This window comes from Suillus clintonianus (genome assembly GCF_016758775.1).
Source record: "Suillus clintonianus strain FC179 chromosome Unknown DEU56scaffold_18, whole genome shotgun sequence".
In the NCBI taxonomy this organism is placed as follows: domain Eukaryota; kingdom Fungi; phylum Basidiomycota; class Agaricomycetes; order Boletales; family Suillaceae; genus Suillus; species Suillus clintonianus.
Window position 1 is genome coordinate 249,280 of NW_024539242.1, and position 18,264 is coordinate 267,543.

The following is an 18,264-nucleotide window of genomic DNA, read 5'->3' on the forward strand; positions in this document are numbered from 1 at the left end:
CCGTGATGTAACAGGCAGGTGTTGTACCTCTACTAGTAGTGCATCCTCTCATACATCTGCACATCCGAGTCCTCTTGTACTTCCAGCACATCCTCTCGGACCTCCAGTACATCCTCTCAAACCTCCTGCACATCTGCTTGGACCTCCAGCACATCCTCTCAGACCTCCAGCGCGTCCCTCTCATTCCTGCGCGCCCTTCTGTGCCTAAGTCCTTTTTTGATCTTCAAGTTATCTTCTAACTACCATGATGGTGCCTGCTATGTTCTACATGTGGCATCCAGCCAATGTCTGCGGGTTTCAACATCACTTTGTAAGTCCTAAAACTGTGCACGCCTGTCTTGGCTGACTGCTCATTCTGTTTCTCCTTCCTCATTGTCATACTAAATTTAGCTTCACGCGGAATCTCAGGTGGATAGTTTGTATGGTTTGGGTTTGGGTACTATACGTGTGTCTATCAAATGTTCTTGCCGTTTTTGCTAACTGATATCTCTATCGATTGCACCGAGTCTCAAACCACTTCGGATCATTGTGTTGTTCATCCGCTGTTCCACTCGCAAGGTCGACTTCCACCATCCAGCTCTTCCTCAGCACCCAACCGCATCCACTACTCCCCCACTTATTCAACGGAAAACAACTGGACTGTCAATGACGTGGCCTATCCTTCTTCAATGCTGGTTTTGTGGAAGAAATTCCACTCAAGGCCGGCACCGAGCCAGCTCTTCCTCAGTACCCAACCACATCCACTACTCCCGCACTTCTTCAATGATTGACAACCCATTGGTGTCGTGGCCTATCCTTCTTCAACACTGATTTTGTGGAAGAAATTCCACTCAAGGCCAGCACCCAGACAGTGTGCTGCTCTCCCGCATACTTCCAGCCCTTCAGCACACCCCCCAACACATCTCTCACATTCTCCCAATCCAACCACGCCCAACCACGCCCTACAGCACCACCATACCCTACAAACCGATTTCATGTGATCCATCCCGTCTGTAGTGTATTATCAGCGCAATGTAGAATGTTAATTGATCTATCTCGCAAAGATAAGATGACAATGACAACAATCGCACTATCTAACACAATCTAAGACTTGATTTTGTGACTTCCGTAAGACTATGAGCTTCGTCAGAATCTCCACCAATCAGATGGCTGCGCTACTGACGTCGTAAGTGTCCGTAACGCGCGTAAGCTAAGCGTTCATTTCAGTGGTTTTGCAGATGTGCCACTCGAATCGCGCATCTTTATAAACGGCCCAATGGGTGTCGGACTTTTGAAAGGTATGAGAAGATCAAATTTATTTATTGCTACCGATCACACCGGGCAGATCCTGAGCGCTGAACTACCACCTTCAATCAAATTCCAAAATTGTGGTTGGTGGTGGGCAACACGCGCCAACAAAGTGTACATTCCCACGGGCCTTAGACGCCCAAATAGCAGAATATGAGGCGGCACAGACGTCTGGGTACCGTATTCTCGACTTTCACCACACTCTGGCAGGAGTATTAATACTACCTGGCCATTGTAGAAGTACAGTTATGCATACTCTGTAGCCATCCGCCATGCTTCTTATATGCATACTCTGCTGGGGAACCAATGCCCGCCCCTTTCCAGTGCTCCCTGGATCGGAGATCTCCATGTTCTGCATGCTATTTTAAACCTGTATGTTATATTTCGCATGCTATTTTAAATCTGCGTATCAAGAGGGAGATCTGACTATACTGCGCCCTGTGCTTCTGCCCTCCGTGTTCCTGGAAGTACTTACTACCTTCTGTGTTCCTGAGTATCATATCTGTACCCTAATAGGGCAAAAAAAGTGAATCTGACGGATAGCAAAACATATCAATATTGTTGATAATAACGACACTACTGAGATAGCAAAAACATATGCAAAAATGTCCTACGTGGGTGAAATGACCAGAGAGAAAGCAACAAGACCAGGCACGACACTCCAGATGGAGATGCATCGTGCACGCATTGCTTGATGGATGCCTGCCTGCTGATGGGCATATGCACTCGCCCCTTTGTTCTCCATCTCATCTAGCCATGTCCTTGGGGTAGCGTGGTCCTTCCACCAATCCGTTTGCCACTCCAAGAAGGCAGACACCCGCCGCATTTCCTCCTGGAGGAGCTCGACTTCCTCAGACCACTGGCTGGCCCGTGCGCGCGCCTTACACCACTCTATACGCATCACTAGAAAACCCTCGACTTAGAAGGGCCTGAACTTGCTCGAATAGATCACTCACCATCGGATAGTTCTTCTTGCCCAGCACCATGGTACTGCTTCCATATCCACGAGATAGCCACCAGTCTCCGTCCCTCAGTCTGGGATTCACTGGCAGCTTGCTCTTTCGTGATTCCCGTATATCACCTTTCTCCAGCTTTGGGAACTGGTTCATCCACTCTACCTCCAAGAGCGCCTCAGCCAGAACTTCGAGTGCACTCCAAGCAATGTTATACTTGGTCATGGCAGCATCAATCTTCTTTTGAACGGTGTCGATGATACCTCACGATCGTGTGTGAGCGTGCTGTCCCATAATCCAATCTCTCTTGAATCCCATAAGGTGGCACTTGAGACGCAAATTCTGATGAAGTTCGTGCAAGGCCTCGTGAGCCTGAGCAACACGGAGCTGCCACTCAATCTGTGTGAGGTTGGTATCGCAATGCATGGGTAGTCTGAGAACTGCAGAAGGTAGCCACAACTTGATGTTATGGACTGCTTCTTCCTCAGACTCAGGGCCCAAGTTGTCAGTCTCTCACAGTCGCGCAACATACGGCATATAGAGAGTTTGGATTTTCACCCAGTGGTCCAGTCGGTGGCGCAAAGTATTTGTCCGCTGCTGTAAGGCCGAAAGCTGGATATCAGTGGAGTGCATACCGACGACTGCCTTATCAGAGGCAAGGCGGCGTCTAATAAGTCATTGATTAGTTGTGTGTCTGTCCACGTAATGAACATTGTACTCACTGCTGCGCCTCCAGATCTGTTCCAGCTGCTATTAAGACACTCGGCGACACTTCAGCATGCAAGGAGACATCCAAGCCACATTTGAGCTGATCCGCTTCAGCTTGCGAAAGTTCAAGGTGGACAGAAGCTTGAGTTACAGGGACAGCGGCCGATTCGAATGGATTAGGTTTGGAGCGGTCAGCCTCCCATTCTTCCACCATTTGATGCCATGATGCAAGGCTCTCTGTTGGAATGGCCTCCTCGAAGTCCCCCAGGTCCAACACATGTTGGTTCCGCTGTGGGATAGCTTCCTTCAACTTTTGCAAGAGAAAGGGCCCTGTCAGAGAGGTCAGATACCAGGGAATATTAGAAATCAAGCGGGCATACCGAAGTTGCAGACCTTGCGCCAATTCCAATCACTGAAATGGTCGTCAAGGGTATCCCACCTCGAGCCAGGGCCCATCTCACATGTACTGGTTGCCACGGGATTAATATTTGACCATGCTCTCTCCAGTGCTTCCCCATCCGTTCTGGCCATGCCTTTAATGAGATTGAATGAGAAGGTGGTTTGACAAGCGGGAATGTGTGCTGGGAGGTGGAACTTGGGTATGAGGAATGTGATTGTCTTGCTGCCAGGAGAAAAATGAAGCGTCGAAGGATAGCGTGACATGCATGTCCAGAGGTGTTTGCTCCACTGGCACACAATGTTGTATGATATATTAAAGACCGCCAGGTCACTGGAATGTGTCAACATTGAGAAAAATAAAAAGTCCATGTTCACGTATCTGATAATTCATTAGTGAGAGTCAACAGAATACAAACGATACTCACTTCTCGCCCTTTTGGAGATCTCCAACGGCAGACGGCCGCTTGAAGTTGTGCCTCGCACAGACGACAGCGCCAATGCCTGTCGCTGCGAGGCCGTGCACATTCTTGGAATCCGCCAAGTTCACCGCATTGTGGCTAGCACAAGAGCTTTTCTAGTAGGTAGAGTTAGAACTCCAATAGAATTAACGAGACCATTACACCTTACCTCTTGAGTTTGTCCAGCATGCTCGGCCAACAGCCCTTTGAAGCTCGATTCCTCCACGAAGTACGCCCACCCCGTGCTCAGGCTTGGATCCGCTTCTTCCGATGACTTATTACAGTGGCACATTCGGAAGTTTGCATCGATTCCAAGAAACAAGGCAAATAACCATCTATACATAGGTAAGCTGACAGCGCACACAGAGGGGAAAATAACTTACCTGTCATTTGGAGGAGCACTCTCCCAACCTGGCGGGAGATTTCTGCCAGGTTGAGGGCAAGCAGGGCATGGGACAGCGAGCTCCCCAGGCTTCGTACCCAGTACTCCACGGACATTGTGGGCACGACCAGCTCGCTTGAGAGCTAGCAAATGTCGGTACTGTCGACTCATTCCCAAGAGAGCCTCGTAACGGTCCTAGAATTAATGTAAGTTGATGGACGGGGAATCAAAAATAATACATATCAATACATACCTTGGGCGGTTTTGTTCCCATATTGTCTGACAGGCGAGACAGTGTCTGCCAATATTCAAAGGCAGAGCCTTTGGACTCGAAAGTGTACATTTGAAAATTGTCGAGAAGACGGAAGGTGGTGGCAGTTTGTGGATCAGTTTTTGTTGCAGGGTACCATCGTGAGCATAAGATTTGGATCGTACGTGTCTTGGCAGTTGCACAATTACAGAAAAAGAGCGAGACATTATGTATACCATTTACATATGTCCAAAACTGTGAAGTCGAATGCGTGAATAGGATTGTCGCACTGGATGCCTGCTGGGTGGCCGAGTTGAATAAATAGACCCAAATCCCGAAGGGAAATCTGCTGAAAGTATGTGTCTGTCCAAATTTATGCGATAACTGTGAACTCAAGTGATAATGGATGAGGAAAAATTACCTCAACATTGTGCAATGGCATTGCACTGTGAAGTGACACAATGCAAGACCGACAATAGAGTTGGAGCCCTTCACAATCTCTGCAATGAACTGTAGGTTCATTCGCACAGTCTGGTAGGCCATGACATGCGTGGCTCCAAGGAGCATCTCCTCATGCCTCGAGCCTGATGAATTCCCTCAAGAAACTATCTCTCTCCTGTACCCATAGTTTTTGGGGATCATCCTGGAATGCGGTAAGTTATCTTCATCAATAAACGGGAGATTGGTCAATGCACCCACCCCTGCAGTACGATCTCGTTTGCTTTTCACAGGCTCAGTGTTGGTGTTTTGTTCCGCTGTCTTGTTACTTGAGGGTCTTATATAGAAGCGTGTAAAAATGCAGTGACAACACAACTACACTTTCATAAGACAAAAGTTGCCAGCTCCTCAAGTTCACGGTCAACGGATTTTCTACTTCTCGGTTGATAATGTGTTGTTCGTGGGTGGTCAAAGAGTAAACAAGTTACCTCTCCTTTGCTTGATTTCTGTATCTGAACAGAATAACCCTGGTGTTCTGCTGTGAATATAAATCTGTTAGGTATGTTTCACCCTAGTAGGTCGTGTTTCAACCTATGAAAGTCTGTTTCAACTTTGTCGTGTTCTCCTGTTACGTGTCTCACTTCCTGTAAAAGCAAGATTGCTGACTAGAATATGTAATACTCAAATAAAACAAATAGATGGTTGTATAGGTTATCCCTGTAAGATAGTATACAACTTGATTGACAAAATACGATGGTTTTCAAAGGTAACTCGTAGACCTTCACTTTCTTCTGGATCTCACACGTTGGAGACAGAAAGCGGGAAAACTCCACACTTCAGATTCTTACGTTCCTCACGATTGGGAACAAGAATGGAAAGGGAAAAACTTATTTATTTGGTAAGATTGGTGTCCTTAAATACATTTTGGAAACCCTCCTTACTAAGCATGACTCATCACTGGATTGGTAAGAATATGCTTACAAACCAAGCCTTTTGGTGTGCTGAATCAGCTGCTTACTAAAGTACATGAATAAAATATTACAAAGCATGGGGAAGAATTACAAAGCATGACGAATCAATGACAAAACATGATGAGTCAAGCTGAATCCTTACAAATCAGATTTTTACCAGTCACATGACATGCTTACAAACATATCTGAGTGGCTGAATAAGCTTAAACAAATGGAAAGAGGCAGAAACAAATAGAAACCTATAAATACAACTAAACAATACGAAACTTAGCTTATGATAGTGAGAAGTATATTCTTGTACACTCTCCTATTCATCTCCTTTGTATACTCCTTTTATGTATGTCATGGTATGAAGCGTATACCATGCATGACACCGCCATAAAGTCAACGTAAGCGTCGTCCACAGCATCGAAATTGGTGTCTAAGTTGAAAGTCTCCAAGATACTTCCATCGGCCTCTGTACGCTGCAGGTGTTGCCATTGTGACTTTGGGTGCTGGGTAGTACACAGTTCTGACAGAGGGACGGCCCATGTTCGTAACATCGACAGATGTGTGTGCGTGAAGATTGTGGCTACTGTCGACATTGCGCCGGTGTTTTGCAGCTGGGTTTTGAGCAGCAGCAGCTTGAGCAGCGTGTCGAGCACCATTTTCTTCATAGAACTGTTTCTCCAGTCTGGTGAGCTTGCGCCCATAACGGCCTTTGACCATGGCGCTGATGAAAAAAAGTGCAAATGCCTTATGACTAATATTGTACATAGTAAATACTCATCAACCTGCCTGCCATATCAACTTCTCAGCAAAGAACGCCTCATCGAGGACATCTTGCCCTTGTTCCATCAGACAAAGCATTTCCTCCTGTGAGCTCAACCACAAACGAGCAAAACTAAGCAGACACAAGCATTCTGTTTTGAGCTGCTGAGTGCAAGGTCCATTGAGATTGTCAACCAAAGTGGACAGCGCCTCAGCTTCTTTTGTGAAACTTTGTGCTGTATGATGAGATCTATCTAACAAAGTATCGTTTCAACCTCGACGGTCTTTTTCTTTTTATTCAGCTTCAATTTGTCCTTCTTCTGGACTTTCGAGTAGGCGCTCGTTATGCTTTTATCAAGGGCGGAATGGAGGTCCAGATATTCCTGAACCAAGCCGATCACGAGCAATGGCAGCAAGATGTTCTGTCCTGGCCTTGTTCATGGCTACCACAGTCCGTAATTGCTGGTGAGCATGTCTGAGGGCTGTGGCAATTGGGTCGTCGACTTTTGTCGAATAATCAGGCTACGGCAGGGCTATGAGTGAAACACCGGTACTAAAACCAGTCAGCGTACTCACCGGCCCACCAAGGAATCTTCTTTCTACTCCCAGATGCACCATCATTAAAGCCGTTCAACATTGGGGTGCCTGCACCAAACAAGTATTTAGTCCACAGGAGTAGGGACCAGCATGCGAAGACATACTACTTAGCCTGAGAAAACTAATGTGTAGTGTGGGGGTGACAAGTGTAGGGGCCCCGGGTCGTTCAGCAATAATCTGTTTTACTTCCGTTTCGTCTGTTTTCTGGAATATGTTCGGCAGCGCTGTCGATTCAAACACGGGTGAGAATAATCAAGATTGTACGAAGAGGTTGTATGCGCTTGGGGCACGCTTTGGTTTGTCTTCCTTGCACTGTGGGTAGTAGAATCAATTAATTTCAACGTGTTTGTCACGAGTCGCGGAAATTTCCAAGATTCTGTCACGGAAATGGTAGTCAAGTTTTTTTTCAGTGACTATGGAATCACTGGAATGTTATTGACTTTGTTGGGAGTCACTGGAAGTACAGAAAAAACAGTGATTATGAAGTCAACAAACCGATGTTCAACTTTTATTTTGCTTATATCTTACTTAGATTACTACCAATAGACAAAGCAAGGCTAGCAATAGGCTTGTCCCAACAAGGTCTATAACTTTTGTTAAGACATCAAAAAAAAAATTGAAGTCTTGTGGAACTAGGTGTGGTATATATACACAATACAGTACTAACATATAAATGGTCTGATAGTCTAGTGGTCAATGCTGTCAGCGCTGTGCTCCTCACACGTGATCTCTCGTGACATCGCTGGTTTGAATCTCTCCAGCGCCAACATATTTTTTGGTTTTCCGACTCTCACTTAAATTCAGTGAGATTCTCTATGAAAATTCTCATAGAGTAGGTTGGTCGTTTCTGTGATAAGATTCCAGTGAGTTATTCGCCAAATTTCAATAGAAGGTCTCTAAGGGAATCCAGTGAGTCAAATCACGGAATTTCCGTGTGTTTACTACCCACAGTGCTTGTCTGTGGCGAGGTGAGTAAGACGAAGAACACACATAAAGGGACAACGAACCAGCCTTGGAGGTTTTGGTGTTTGCGTGTTTTGTTCCTTCAAATTGTCGCATTGAAAGTGGAGGAGTGAGGAAAGGCGAGCGAGGAGTATACTTGCGGAGGAATGATGTTGGGCAGGAAAGACAGCAGAGTTTTTTGAGAGGGAAGTTGATATAGCTCCGGCTGCACGCATGTACGGAATCCGAAATGCTAATGCATTAGGGCACCTCAAAAAATGTGCGAGAAAATGCATTACATTGTGCATCATCGTTAATACATTACACCTGTCTGCTAACTATCCTATGATATTGCATTAATATGACAGGGTAGCCTGTTTTATCCGTGTACGTTCACTTCGTTGTACATTGTTTTTTTGGTCTCATCCACGGTTAGATGTATCTACTCGAGCACGCTGGCATACCTTGTTGATGCAAACATTGGTCGTTCATCAATGGCAGTAGCAACTAATAGTTCTTTCCGTGGTATTTCTGCTTTTGTCGCTGCTGAGATTGCTGTTCCTTTACAAGTGAGTCAACGTCATAATTTTTTCACAGAACATTGGATCTGAGGTTGGTTTCAGGATGCTATTGGTGATGGTGGTTTGTATACTCTCTGGGCATGTGTGATAGTCGTCATCGAGTGCATGATTCTGCTGGTGTTGTACAAAGGCAGGAAGTGGAGAGAACTTGAAGCTAGTGTGGAACGGGAGAAGCAGAAGCTGGATGCCAAGTAAGGGTAGACGATCAATCGATGCATCAGTACAGAATCAAGGTTTATTTGGCGCCCATCGATGTACATTAATCCACAGTTGAACGTTGAACTGGAAAACCAGTGTTGCTGTTCCATGATCAGGACTGTCCACACAGTTGAACTTGAACATGCTGAACCGTCATCGGCCGGGATCGGTCCAATTTGAAAACCTCCGATAACATAATACTTCGGGTAAAGCTCATTATTGATCGATGCTTTTAACTTTTAACCTATATACGCCCCGGGCCAGCAGTATATATAGAGGCGCTCCTTACTGTTGTAGTGAGTGCTGGGTGGCTTGCTGAGATGAATCGATTTGCAAGATCTAGACTAGTCTAGTCGGTCCCGTTGGGTCTGGATCGGAGTGCTCGGAGTCGGCGAGTCGGACAAACTCCATCCCCACGCTCAGGCTTTAAATTGAGGCAAGTTGCGTGGTTCTCACGTCGTTTCGTCCGTACACCCAACCAAAACTTTCTCTTAGTCTACATGAATTTTTGGATGGTTTATGACTATCTATGCAGAGAAGCCGCTGGACGGTTGGTTCTCACAAGCAACATCAAGGTTTCACGTTCGTATTTCAAGTTGAAGTACGAAAGCGAAAACCCTGTATGTAGCTTCTTCCTCTCATTTAACCTTTTGTCCAGCACAGATTCGGATATGTCGTGTGCAAATAGGGCGGCGAGTTAAAGCTTAGAGCTGCGCAGCGCGCACGCTAAATTTCTGGGTCCGACATGTGATATCGAGTGCGTATTTCTGCTCTTCATGCTTTCATGCACAATTTTCATGTTCATTCGTGAACCATCGGCAGAATTCACCTACTCACCGAGTCCCGATGGTGGGGGTTGAGTACTAGTACCTAGTAGTGGACGGGGTCAGGAAGAGTCAAAGGAGTGTAAATCGGCTCTGGAGAGATGAATGCGAGAGGATGAGCGTTTACTCTGGCAGTTTCTGCACTTCACGAAAAAGGCTTCTTTTGAACGGGAAGTTAGAGACATCGAGGAAGTCCGACGGTTAGGATTATTTGTATCCCTTGATATTATCAACTCATATGATCCAAGTCTGCTCTTCGCCTTCTTCATGCACAATTTCAATGTAGAACATGCTCATTCTCTTGGTCACAATCAGGGTGGGCTATACTTACACTCTGCGCGATCCTACCTGGTTTGCGTTCCTCTTCGCAATATTCAATGGACTGATATTTCACATCGTTCACCGCTAGGAACACCAATGGTTATGCAACAAGCACGGAGGGATAAAGATGGAAAATCCCACAAAGCTCTGGTGCGCAAGAGGCTTAAAATTCCGAATGATTATTGCTTCGAAATCTCTTAAACTACATGTTACCGACAATTTCACGACGCTACGTTGGGCAAACACTACTTATACATCCATCACTGAAACAGATATATCTCCATCACCCTGATCCTTCTTCTCCGACATTGAATCCCCGTCTCTTTGTTCACCTTCGATGAACGGTGTAATGTTGGCTATGGGTCCACTGAACCAATGCACGCCTCCGTACACCGGACAATAATAATAGGAAATTGCCAGAAACATGAACCCTCCGAGTACCACAACTGTATAGTTCATCTGTTGTGGAGTTGTTTGCGGGGTCGCGGGAAAGAAGAAAACAGTGATCACAAAGACCATCCAAGACACAGCAATCACAGCGATTGGTAAGCTCTGCACATGTACATTAGCTCAAGGATACATCGCTGCTGACCGACTCACCAGTTTCCCGAGATTAAATGGACCGGGTTTAAAATCATTTTTGAACGCAAAGCGGGTGGTGATGGGCGTAATGTAAGCGACATATGATGCGGTGACAGCAATTGAGAATATCGCATTGATGGCTTCGATACTCACGAACGCCAGGAGTCCAATTGCCAGAATACAGATGGCGTCGAACCAGACTGTATTGACGGGTGTTCCTGTGTAGCGATTTATGCGGTACAAATATCGTGAAAAAGGGAGGGCTCCATCACGAGCGAATGCGAAGGTCTGGCGAGAGCCGACCAAGAGGCAGTTCGATGCCACCATGTATCTGCTCCACGATTAGGTCATGAATGCGTCATATGCCGCTAAAACATACTCCGCTGAAATAATGAGACACCACAGTCCCAAGGCCTTTCTCTGCCCGAGCGCATTGAATAAGATCTGCGCCATAGGCTGGCCTATAGGGCCATTTAATACGCCGCTGACATCAGTGCCCATGCAAAAGGCAAGGGAGACGTTGATTCCTGGATAAGAAATGTCATCGAGTTCAGAGTGACATGTCATTCCACATACCCCAACCAAGGACTGCGGCCAAGGCAATGGAACTGGCCTAACTGGGGTTAATACAACAACTGGACATTTTTTAGTGTCACTCACGATTGCCCATGGTATCGCAGAAGCGGCGTTTGAGGCTTCCTCGCTCATATGGACACTAGCATCAAAACCACCTGGTGGGTTAAAATGGTCATGGAGTGACAATTTGGGAGAAGATAATCTAACCTATTGTGTAAAGAGGAGCCATTAAGCTCAAGATAAACGCGAATCCAGATGGCCAGCCGGACACTACAACTGATCGTGAGCTGTGATTGCAATCGGATGACAAGACATACGGTTTGTGAAATCTCCTAGCGCAAAACTTGCACTATTTCGGTATTCTGATGACGTTGCGATCGGAAGGGCAATAATGATTATGAAGCAGAGGCTGCAGAGGATTTGACGCAATGATCATGGACAAACATACAACACTTACCACCCATTCACCAACGTGTACAGTCTCTGGATCCTCGCCAAAACTTTAGTGCCGAAACTCACGAGAATAGCATGTGAGAAAACCAAAGCTGCAAATATACCGCTGTGACAAGCAAGATAAAGAGTATCGTGTCTGGAAGAGGACAAGCTTACTAGAGCTGCCCGGTAGTAGTTGCGAATTCCTGATCTGAGGAGGCAATACGGATTGCTGCTGTGATTTGAATCGCACAAGCCCAATTTACGGAAGCTAGCCCAACACGTTCAGGGGCAGGCTGATCAAAAATGAAATTTGTCTTACCGACTCCCGTGATAATCTCTATTGTGTTCGAATCTGCAGATGTCAAGACTGGATGCATATCACATCGAGATGCAGGACTTACAGCCAACTATCCACGACAGAAAATTGCGGCATCGTGGGGAAGCAAGCGAGTAAGTCCAATAATATAGCTAGATTTTGTTGAATCAAGCGCGAAACAGCGACGACGTTAAGGACATACACCACCTGAAGTAGGTGCTGCTGACGCGAGCTCTGCCATCGCCAACCCGATGCACATGATAAAAGGGCAAGCAATTGCCCACTGCGGAGAGAGAAAGTGAGATCTTTACAACATAGTAATCCTCGCATATGATGAAAGCTTACACCCCAAACCATGGCGAAAGGCCCACCATTTGGTATGGCATAGAAGAGTACGGAGCTGAATGAATTTTTATCAGTAAAGGAGCGATGTCAATAGGCTTGCGTCATGGCTCACACTATAGAAGGAGCCACTCCTATACAACCGAACGCAAGTCCAGCCACCTGTACAGCTGTTGGATTGTGTTGCATACACGAAAGAGTCTGACGTCAGGCTCACCTCTAGTGGAGTGAACTCCCTGCGAAACTCTTGCTTGTATCCCAGCTCAGCGAGAGTCGTCTCATCCGCGCTTGGTTGCGGGTGCAACTTCGAAATAGCAGAAGCTCTCATGGCCATATCGTATCGTTACAAGTGGGCGATTTCGAATGATCCTGAGCTACCGCATGCATTTTAAAGGAGGCTAATACCCAACCGGGAATTACCCTCAGTATCCACATTATGACCGAGAAGCCCTGATGATGCATACTAAAATCAGAATTCATAACAGAACCCCCCCTGCGATCCAAACGGAAATTGAACCAAGTAATAACTGTTTATCCCAGCTCAATACGGTCCGGACCTTATCTGCGTAATCAACCTGGTTCTGGCTTGGAGGACCGAACAACTGCGAGGAGGCTGCTGGGGAGCTAGTAGGCCAGGCCATCCGGCCATGGGTTTCGTGCTGTACAGGTGTAGTTACATGCACCAAAACTCTGCTGATTGGAATAAGTACACTCACGCTAGCAGCTTTTGAAATCGTGGCCGTATTTTTCAGCAGCCTGTGCCCGAACAGTAGCGAGATATGTCTTCCCCAGTTCTTGAGTCATGGTTAATGCGTTCCGTACTATGACTCTGAGCTAAGGTCGAGAGTAGTAAGGGATGAATAGACAGCAAGGCCTTTTCTGTTCACCTCACCGACGTAACCGAGGACGCCGGCGTTTCAGGCTTGGGCGTGGCTAAGGTGAGAGGATATGAGACGAATGCAGGACTAGGGAGATGTTAGAGAGGCCTTCCCAAAGTTCGGCGGGGACAACGGATAGATTTGAACTTGGCAGATTTCTGGCCGGTGACCGGTTTGTGCCGAGGGAGGAAAAAACATGCCCAAAGGCACAGGAAGACACGACTGACACTCCAAGGACAAGAGGTACAGCGTGAGTGCTACAGACTACAGCGGCAAGCTCCAGCAAAACACGATCCTCCGGAGGCGCCGTGTTACGCTCGGCGTCACAAAGACGTCTGGTATCAAAGATCCAAGTATAGTTCGATTGCACAAGTAAAGCTAGAGTCTGCAGGCCCTGGTCTGCGTAGGTCAAGTTAAGGAATACATGCGATAAGTAAAGGGTTTAAATAAGGGATGAGACGAATGTTCAAGCGGAGCTTGTAAATGAGGAACCAATCAGAAAAGAGAAAGAGAATCGTACGATAGAATATGATAGAAGGTGATGGAAATGAATAGAATATAGGAGAAAAGAGTAGAACCGTAACATTACCCCCGTTTTAAGGGAAGTAGTATGCACTGAATACTAAATAAAATGTCAAAGGTGATGCGCGCGCTTGTACGCGAGTAAAATGTCAGAAGCGTTACCTAGTTGCCTCTCTGTCATCCATTCGTTCTCGGAACTCGGGAAGCCTTTCCAGCTAACGTTATAGGAGCGTCTAGAAGATGAGCCACGATGACCAACGATGGCTTCAATCTCTTGTTCGTCTTCGCCGTCAATGACATCAGGTGGTGGTGCGATGTAGTTAGGACCATGAATGTCGTTTTCTTTATAGGGGGATAGGAGGGCGGCATGGAAGACGGGGTGAATACGCCACTGTGCGGGCAGAGCAAGTCGATATGTGACTGGGGATAATACGTCGGTGATGGTAAAGGGTCCTTCGCGTTTGGGAGCGAGTTTGCGATTAGGGTACCCAAGGTGGAGGTTCTTGGCTTCGAGCCAGACTTTGTCGCCTTTAGCGAACGGGATGAATCGGGAAGAGATGCGCTGGCGCATGGTGTTTCGTGCGAGTTCGTGAGCGGCTAGCGCTTCATCGCGTGCTTTGTTGAGCATGAATAGACGTTGTTCGATGTTAGGGATGTCGGATTTAGGATGAACGTCTGGGAGGTGTTTCAGGTGGTAACCCATCATGAGGTAGAAAGGGGAGGTTCCGCGAGCGGAATGATGACGGGAGTTGTGGACGAATTCTGCTAAGGGAAGCATGGCGGCCCAACCGGTTTGGTCATTACCGCAAAAGATCCGGAGGTAGACTTCGAGCTCTTGGTTAACTCGTTCGGTCTCTCCATCACTCTGGGGATGAAACGCAGTGGAAAGGGAGTTCTTGTATCCGAGGAGTCTTCCGAGTTCGATCTGGAATCTAGAGGCGAACTGAGGTCCGCGGTCAGAGATAATCTTATCGTAAAGTCCGTATCTAGAGAAAACTTTGGAAAAGAAAATGTTCGCGACGCCTTCAGCGTCGATCGTCTTGGTACAAGGGGTGAAAATTACCCCCTTCGAAAGGCCATGGTCCACCGTGACCATGATGCTGTCAAAGCCATCGGATGGTGGAAGATCGGTGATGAGGTCGACCGAGACCTGAGCGAAAGGGCGGTTGGAGAGGGGAGCGGGAATCGGTTGGAGAGGGGGAGAGGACGGGTGCGTGTTTACTTTGTTCTGTTGGCAGATGCTACAGCCGTCGCCGTAGTTCTTGACGAAGGTAGAGAGACCGGGCCACCAGAAGTCGCGAGAGAGGAGTTCTTGGGTCTTGAAGCGACCTGGATGGCCGGCGGTAGGGGAGTCATGATGAAGGGAAGTGATTTCGCGACGAAGGTCGCCTGGAGATATATAAGTGAGTCCTTTATACGTAAGAATGCCGTCGCTCAATTTCCAGTCGGAAAGAGCCGAACGAAGAGGAGGGGGAATGGTGGGATCTGTGAGCGCTTGTAGCGCGGTATGTACCACCGGGTCAACCGATGATGAGATACGTAATCTGTCCGTAAAAGAAGTGTCAATGGTGTTAATGAATAACGAATCGGGGAGGAGTTGAATCTGAAGATTGTCCTTTTCGACACTATCGTCCGGAAGGTGATCCGCTCTACGAGATAATAAGTCGGGTATGATGAGATCTTTACCCGGTACATGTTCGATACGTAATTCGAATTGGGAAAGGAAAGTCTGCCAACGTGCTTGGCGGCGGTTCAGGTCTTGGACGTCTCTGAAATATTGGAGGTTTTTATGGTCAGTTTGTACGAGAACGGGGAAAGGGGATCCGAGAAGATAGTGTCGCCACGCTTTCAAAGCGCGGACAATTGCGAGTAGTTCCCGGTCGTAGATCTGGTAGTTTCGTTCAGCGGAATTGAAGGATTGGGAAAGGAATGAGCAAGGGAGCCAGCTGCCGTTGGAGTCTTTCTGAAGGAGAACTCCCCCAGTTGCGTAGAGGGAGGCGTCGGTTGCAATTGCGAAGGGAAGATTCTTGTCGGGTATTTGGAGTATAGGGGAGGACGTGAAGATTTCTTTAAGCCTGAGAAAGGCGTGTTCGCGTTCTGGGGTCCATGAGAATGGTTCGTCTTTCTTGGTTAGATCGATTAAGGGTCGTGCGATAGATGAATAGTTAGCAATGAATCGACGGTAGAAGTTAGCAAATCCGAGGAATGATCGGACTTCCTTGACTTTCGTGGGAGTCTTCCATTCGGATATACCGTTGAGTTTGACTGGGTCCATGGCGACAGAGCCGGGTTTAATGATCATGCCGAGGTATTCGATTTCTTTGGCGTTGAACGTGCATTTTTTCGGGTTTAAGGTGGAGGAAGTTATTGCGGAGTCGTTGAAGCACCTTATGGGTGCGAATCTGATGGGTTTCGTAGTCTTTGGAGAAGATCAGTATGTCGTCCATGTAAATGATGATCCATCCTTCCTGGATCATGTCTCCGAACAGTTCGTTCATCATAGACTGGAAGGTGGCGGGCGAATTACACATGCCGAAAAACATTACCAATGGTTCGAAGAGTCCTCTGGATGTGGCGAATGCCGCTTTCCAACAGTCGGAATCTTTCATACGTACGTTGTTATATCCCCATCGGATATCCATCTTGGTGAAGATCTGGGCGTCTTTGAGTTTGTCTATCAAATCTGAGATCAGCGGTAATGGGTAATTATTCTTAACCGTGTGTTCGTTCAGATAACGATAGTCTTGACATGGCCGGAGAGATCCGTCTTTCTTGCCGACGAAAAAGAAGGGTGATGACTGCGGAGATTCGGAGGGTCGGATAGTGCCTTTGGCGAGGTGTTCGTCAATAAAATCGTTCATAGCCTTCTCTTCTTTGGCGTTAAGCGGATAAATTTTGCATTTCCGCGGTTCGAAGGAGTCTTTGAGATCGATCTTGTGATCAAATTTGCGTTCTGGTGGGAGAGTTCCGTTAGCTACGTCACCAAATACGTCTTTATACTTCTGGAACTCTGGTGGAACGAGTTCTTCGAAAGATTTCTTGGGTTTAGCGGCGTCTTGGGCGAGGGTTTGAGAGATATTGTCGGCTTTTCTTACCGACACGACTACTTCGTCGTCTTCGTCGAGATCTAGGAGATTAGGGAGGTCGTCATGAGAGAATGGATTTTCTGGAATACTTTCCATTGCGTCGTGAAAGACGTCTTCTTCTTCTGGTTCTAATGCGTCATAAAAGACGTCTTCTTCGCTGGTTTTAGCAGCGGCTATACTGCGCTCGTGAAGATGTACTTCTTCGGCGGTCCAATCTATATCGGGGTTTTCTTTCTTTAGCCAAGTCATTCCTAGAATAGCGTCCTCTCCTCCTAAAGAGGTTACAAGGAAACGCGTCTTCATGGGAAGATTGCGAACAGAAAAGGATAGATTACAGTACCGTGTGATTTTTCCATTTTGTTGAGCGTGCCATCCACATTGCGTACGGGTATGGGCTTATCGAGAAAATGAGTCTTGATGGAGTTTCTTCGGACAAATTGCCAGTCGATGAACTCCCCTTCTGCGCCGCTATCGATTAGCGCGCTTGCTTCGGTGGTTTTCTGGGTTCTAGATGATTCTATGGTTAACGGAATACGGATGGATTTCGAGTCGCCAATCGATTGTACTAAGAGCCCTATTCTAGGGGTGTCTGACACCGGTGCAGATCCCCGTTCTAAAAATCCTCGTCGTCGCTACTTTCCTCCTTCTTCTCCTTACCCTTACCTTTCTTCATCTGGCGGGCTTTGAACGCTTTCCACTCTTGGAATTCGCGGTATTCTTCGTCGTCGTCTTTGACGGAGGTCTTCTTCGCTGCCGTCACAGTGGGGTGGTTCGGGCAGTCCTTGATGAGGCCTTTCTTGCCGCATTTGAAGCAAAGGCCGTTCTTCTTCCTGCGCTCGCGTTCTTGAGGCGTTAGGTAAGTCTTCCGAGTCTTCTTCGTCATCTCACCATCGTCATCTTCTCCTACCTCCGCCTTGTCAATATCCATAGCGTATGGGTCTCGGCCTTTGGAGAATGTGGGCGGCGCGATGAGTGTCCTACGTACTTCGACTTCGAGGGCTTTGTCAAGCCACCCTGCGAGGTCGGTGGGGGTGTTCTCGAATGCAAGGATTGCAGCGGAGATCTCACGCTTTAATCCGTTGCGGAAGAACATGGTGCGTGTGACTTCTTCCGTAATGCCAGTATCGGCGATGATGGTGCGGAATAGGGATGCGTAGGCAGCGACGCTGCCGGTTTGTTTCAGGGTGGAGATACGCCTGATGGCGGTTTGTGCCGAATGCTTGGGATAGAAGGTCCCTTTGAATTTCTCTACGAACTGTAAGTAAGTTCCGTAGTCCTTTGCTGCGGAGGCTGCTTTAAGGTGGCCCTCGGCCCACTTAGCTGCTTCGCCCTTCGTCATACGACTTAGAGCAAAAATAACCTTCTTCTTGTCAGTGTCATAGACACCTTCGTTCATGTCAAGATAGGCGTCGAGTTGGAGGCCCCATCCTTGAGCGGTTCTAGTGTCGCCATTGAAAGGCGCGGGAGG

The 18,264-nt window shown here is 47.2% G+C and overlaps 4 protein-coding genes across 4 annotated transcripts; 1 reads left to right on the forward strand and 3 right to left on the reverse strand.

Annotated features, from left to right (window-relative positions):
* Positions 1-1,863: 1,863 nt before the first annotated feature.
* Positions 1,864-4,980, reverse strand: DEU56DRAFT_934571 (uncharacterized protein; the record flags this gene model as incomplete). The annotated part of the gene is made up of 12 exons (XM_041358774.1): positions 1,864-2,190; positions 2,244-2,345; positions 2,369-2,439; positions 2,509-2,750; positions 2,799-2,907; positions 2,963-3,278; positions 3,329-3,678; positions 3,773-3,921; positions 3,975-4,140; positions 4,189-4,382; positions 4,441-4,726; positions 4,859-4,980. The coding sequence occupies 12 exons, from the start codon at positions 4,978-4,980 to the stop codon at positions 1,898-1,900; spliced, it is 2,400 nt and encodes a 799-aa protein (XP_041211009.1). The 3' UTR covers positions 1,864-1,897.
* A 1,171-nt stretch (positions 4,981-6,151) lies between these two features.
* On the reverse strand, positions 6,152-6,463 carry DEU56DRAFT_789275 (uncharacterized protein; the record flags this gene model as incomplete). The annotated part of the gene is made up of 2 exons (XM_041352525.1): positions 6,288-6,463; positions 6,152-6,235 (listed from the first exon to the last, which is right to left on the reverse strand). Coding segments are annotated over exons 1-2 (221 nt in total), but the record flags the coding sequence as incomplete, so codon positions are not given.
* Positions 6,464-8,512: 2,049 nt separating this feature from the next.
* DEU56DRAFT_196231 (uncharacterized protein) lies at positions 8,513-8,926 on the forward strand (the record flags this gene model as incomplete). Its single annotated transcript, XM_041345021.1, has 2 exons — positions 8,513-8,704; positions 8,759-8,926. Coding segments are annotated over 2 exons (345 nt in total), but the record flags the coding sequence as incomplete, so codon positions are not given.
* A 1,382-nt stretch (positions 8,927-10,308) lies between these two features.
* On the reverse strand, positions 10,309-12,638 carry DEU56DRAFT_732347 (amino acid/polyamine transporter I; the record flags this gene model as incomplete). The annotated part of the gene is made up of 15 exons (XM_041348265.1): positions 10,309-10,611; positions 10,660-10,972; positions 11,021-11,168; positions 11,218-11,254; positions 11,302-11,372; positions 11,425-11,487; positions 11,535-11,626; positions 11,675-11,776; positions 11,827-11,920; positions 11,972-12,004; positions 12,054-12,120; positions 12,171-12,251; positions 12,314-12,368; positions 12,426-12,472; positions 12,528-12,638. 15 exons carry the CDS (start codon positions 12,636-12,638, stop codon positions 10,309-10,311), a joined length of 1,617 nt encoding a protein of 538 aa, XP_041211012.1.
* Positions 12,639-18,264: the final 5,626 nt, after the last annotated feature.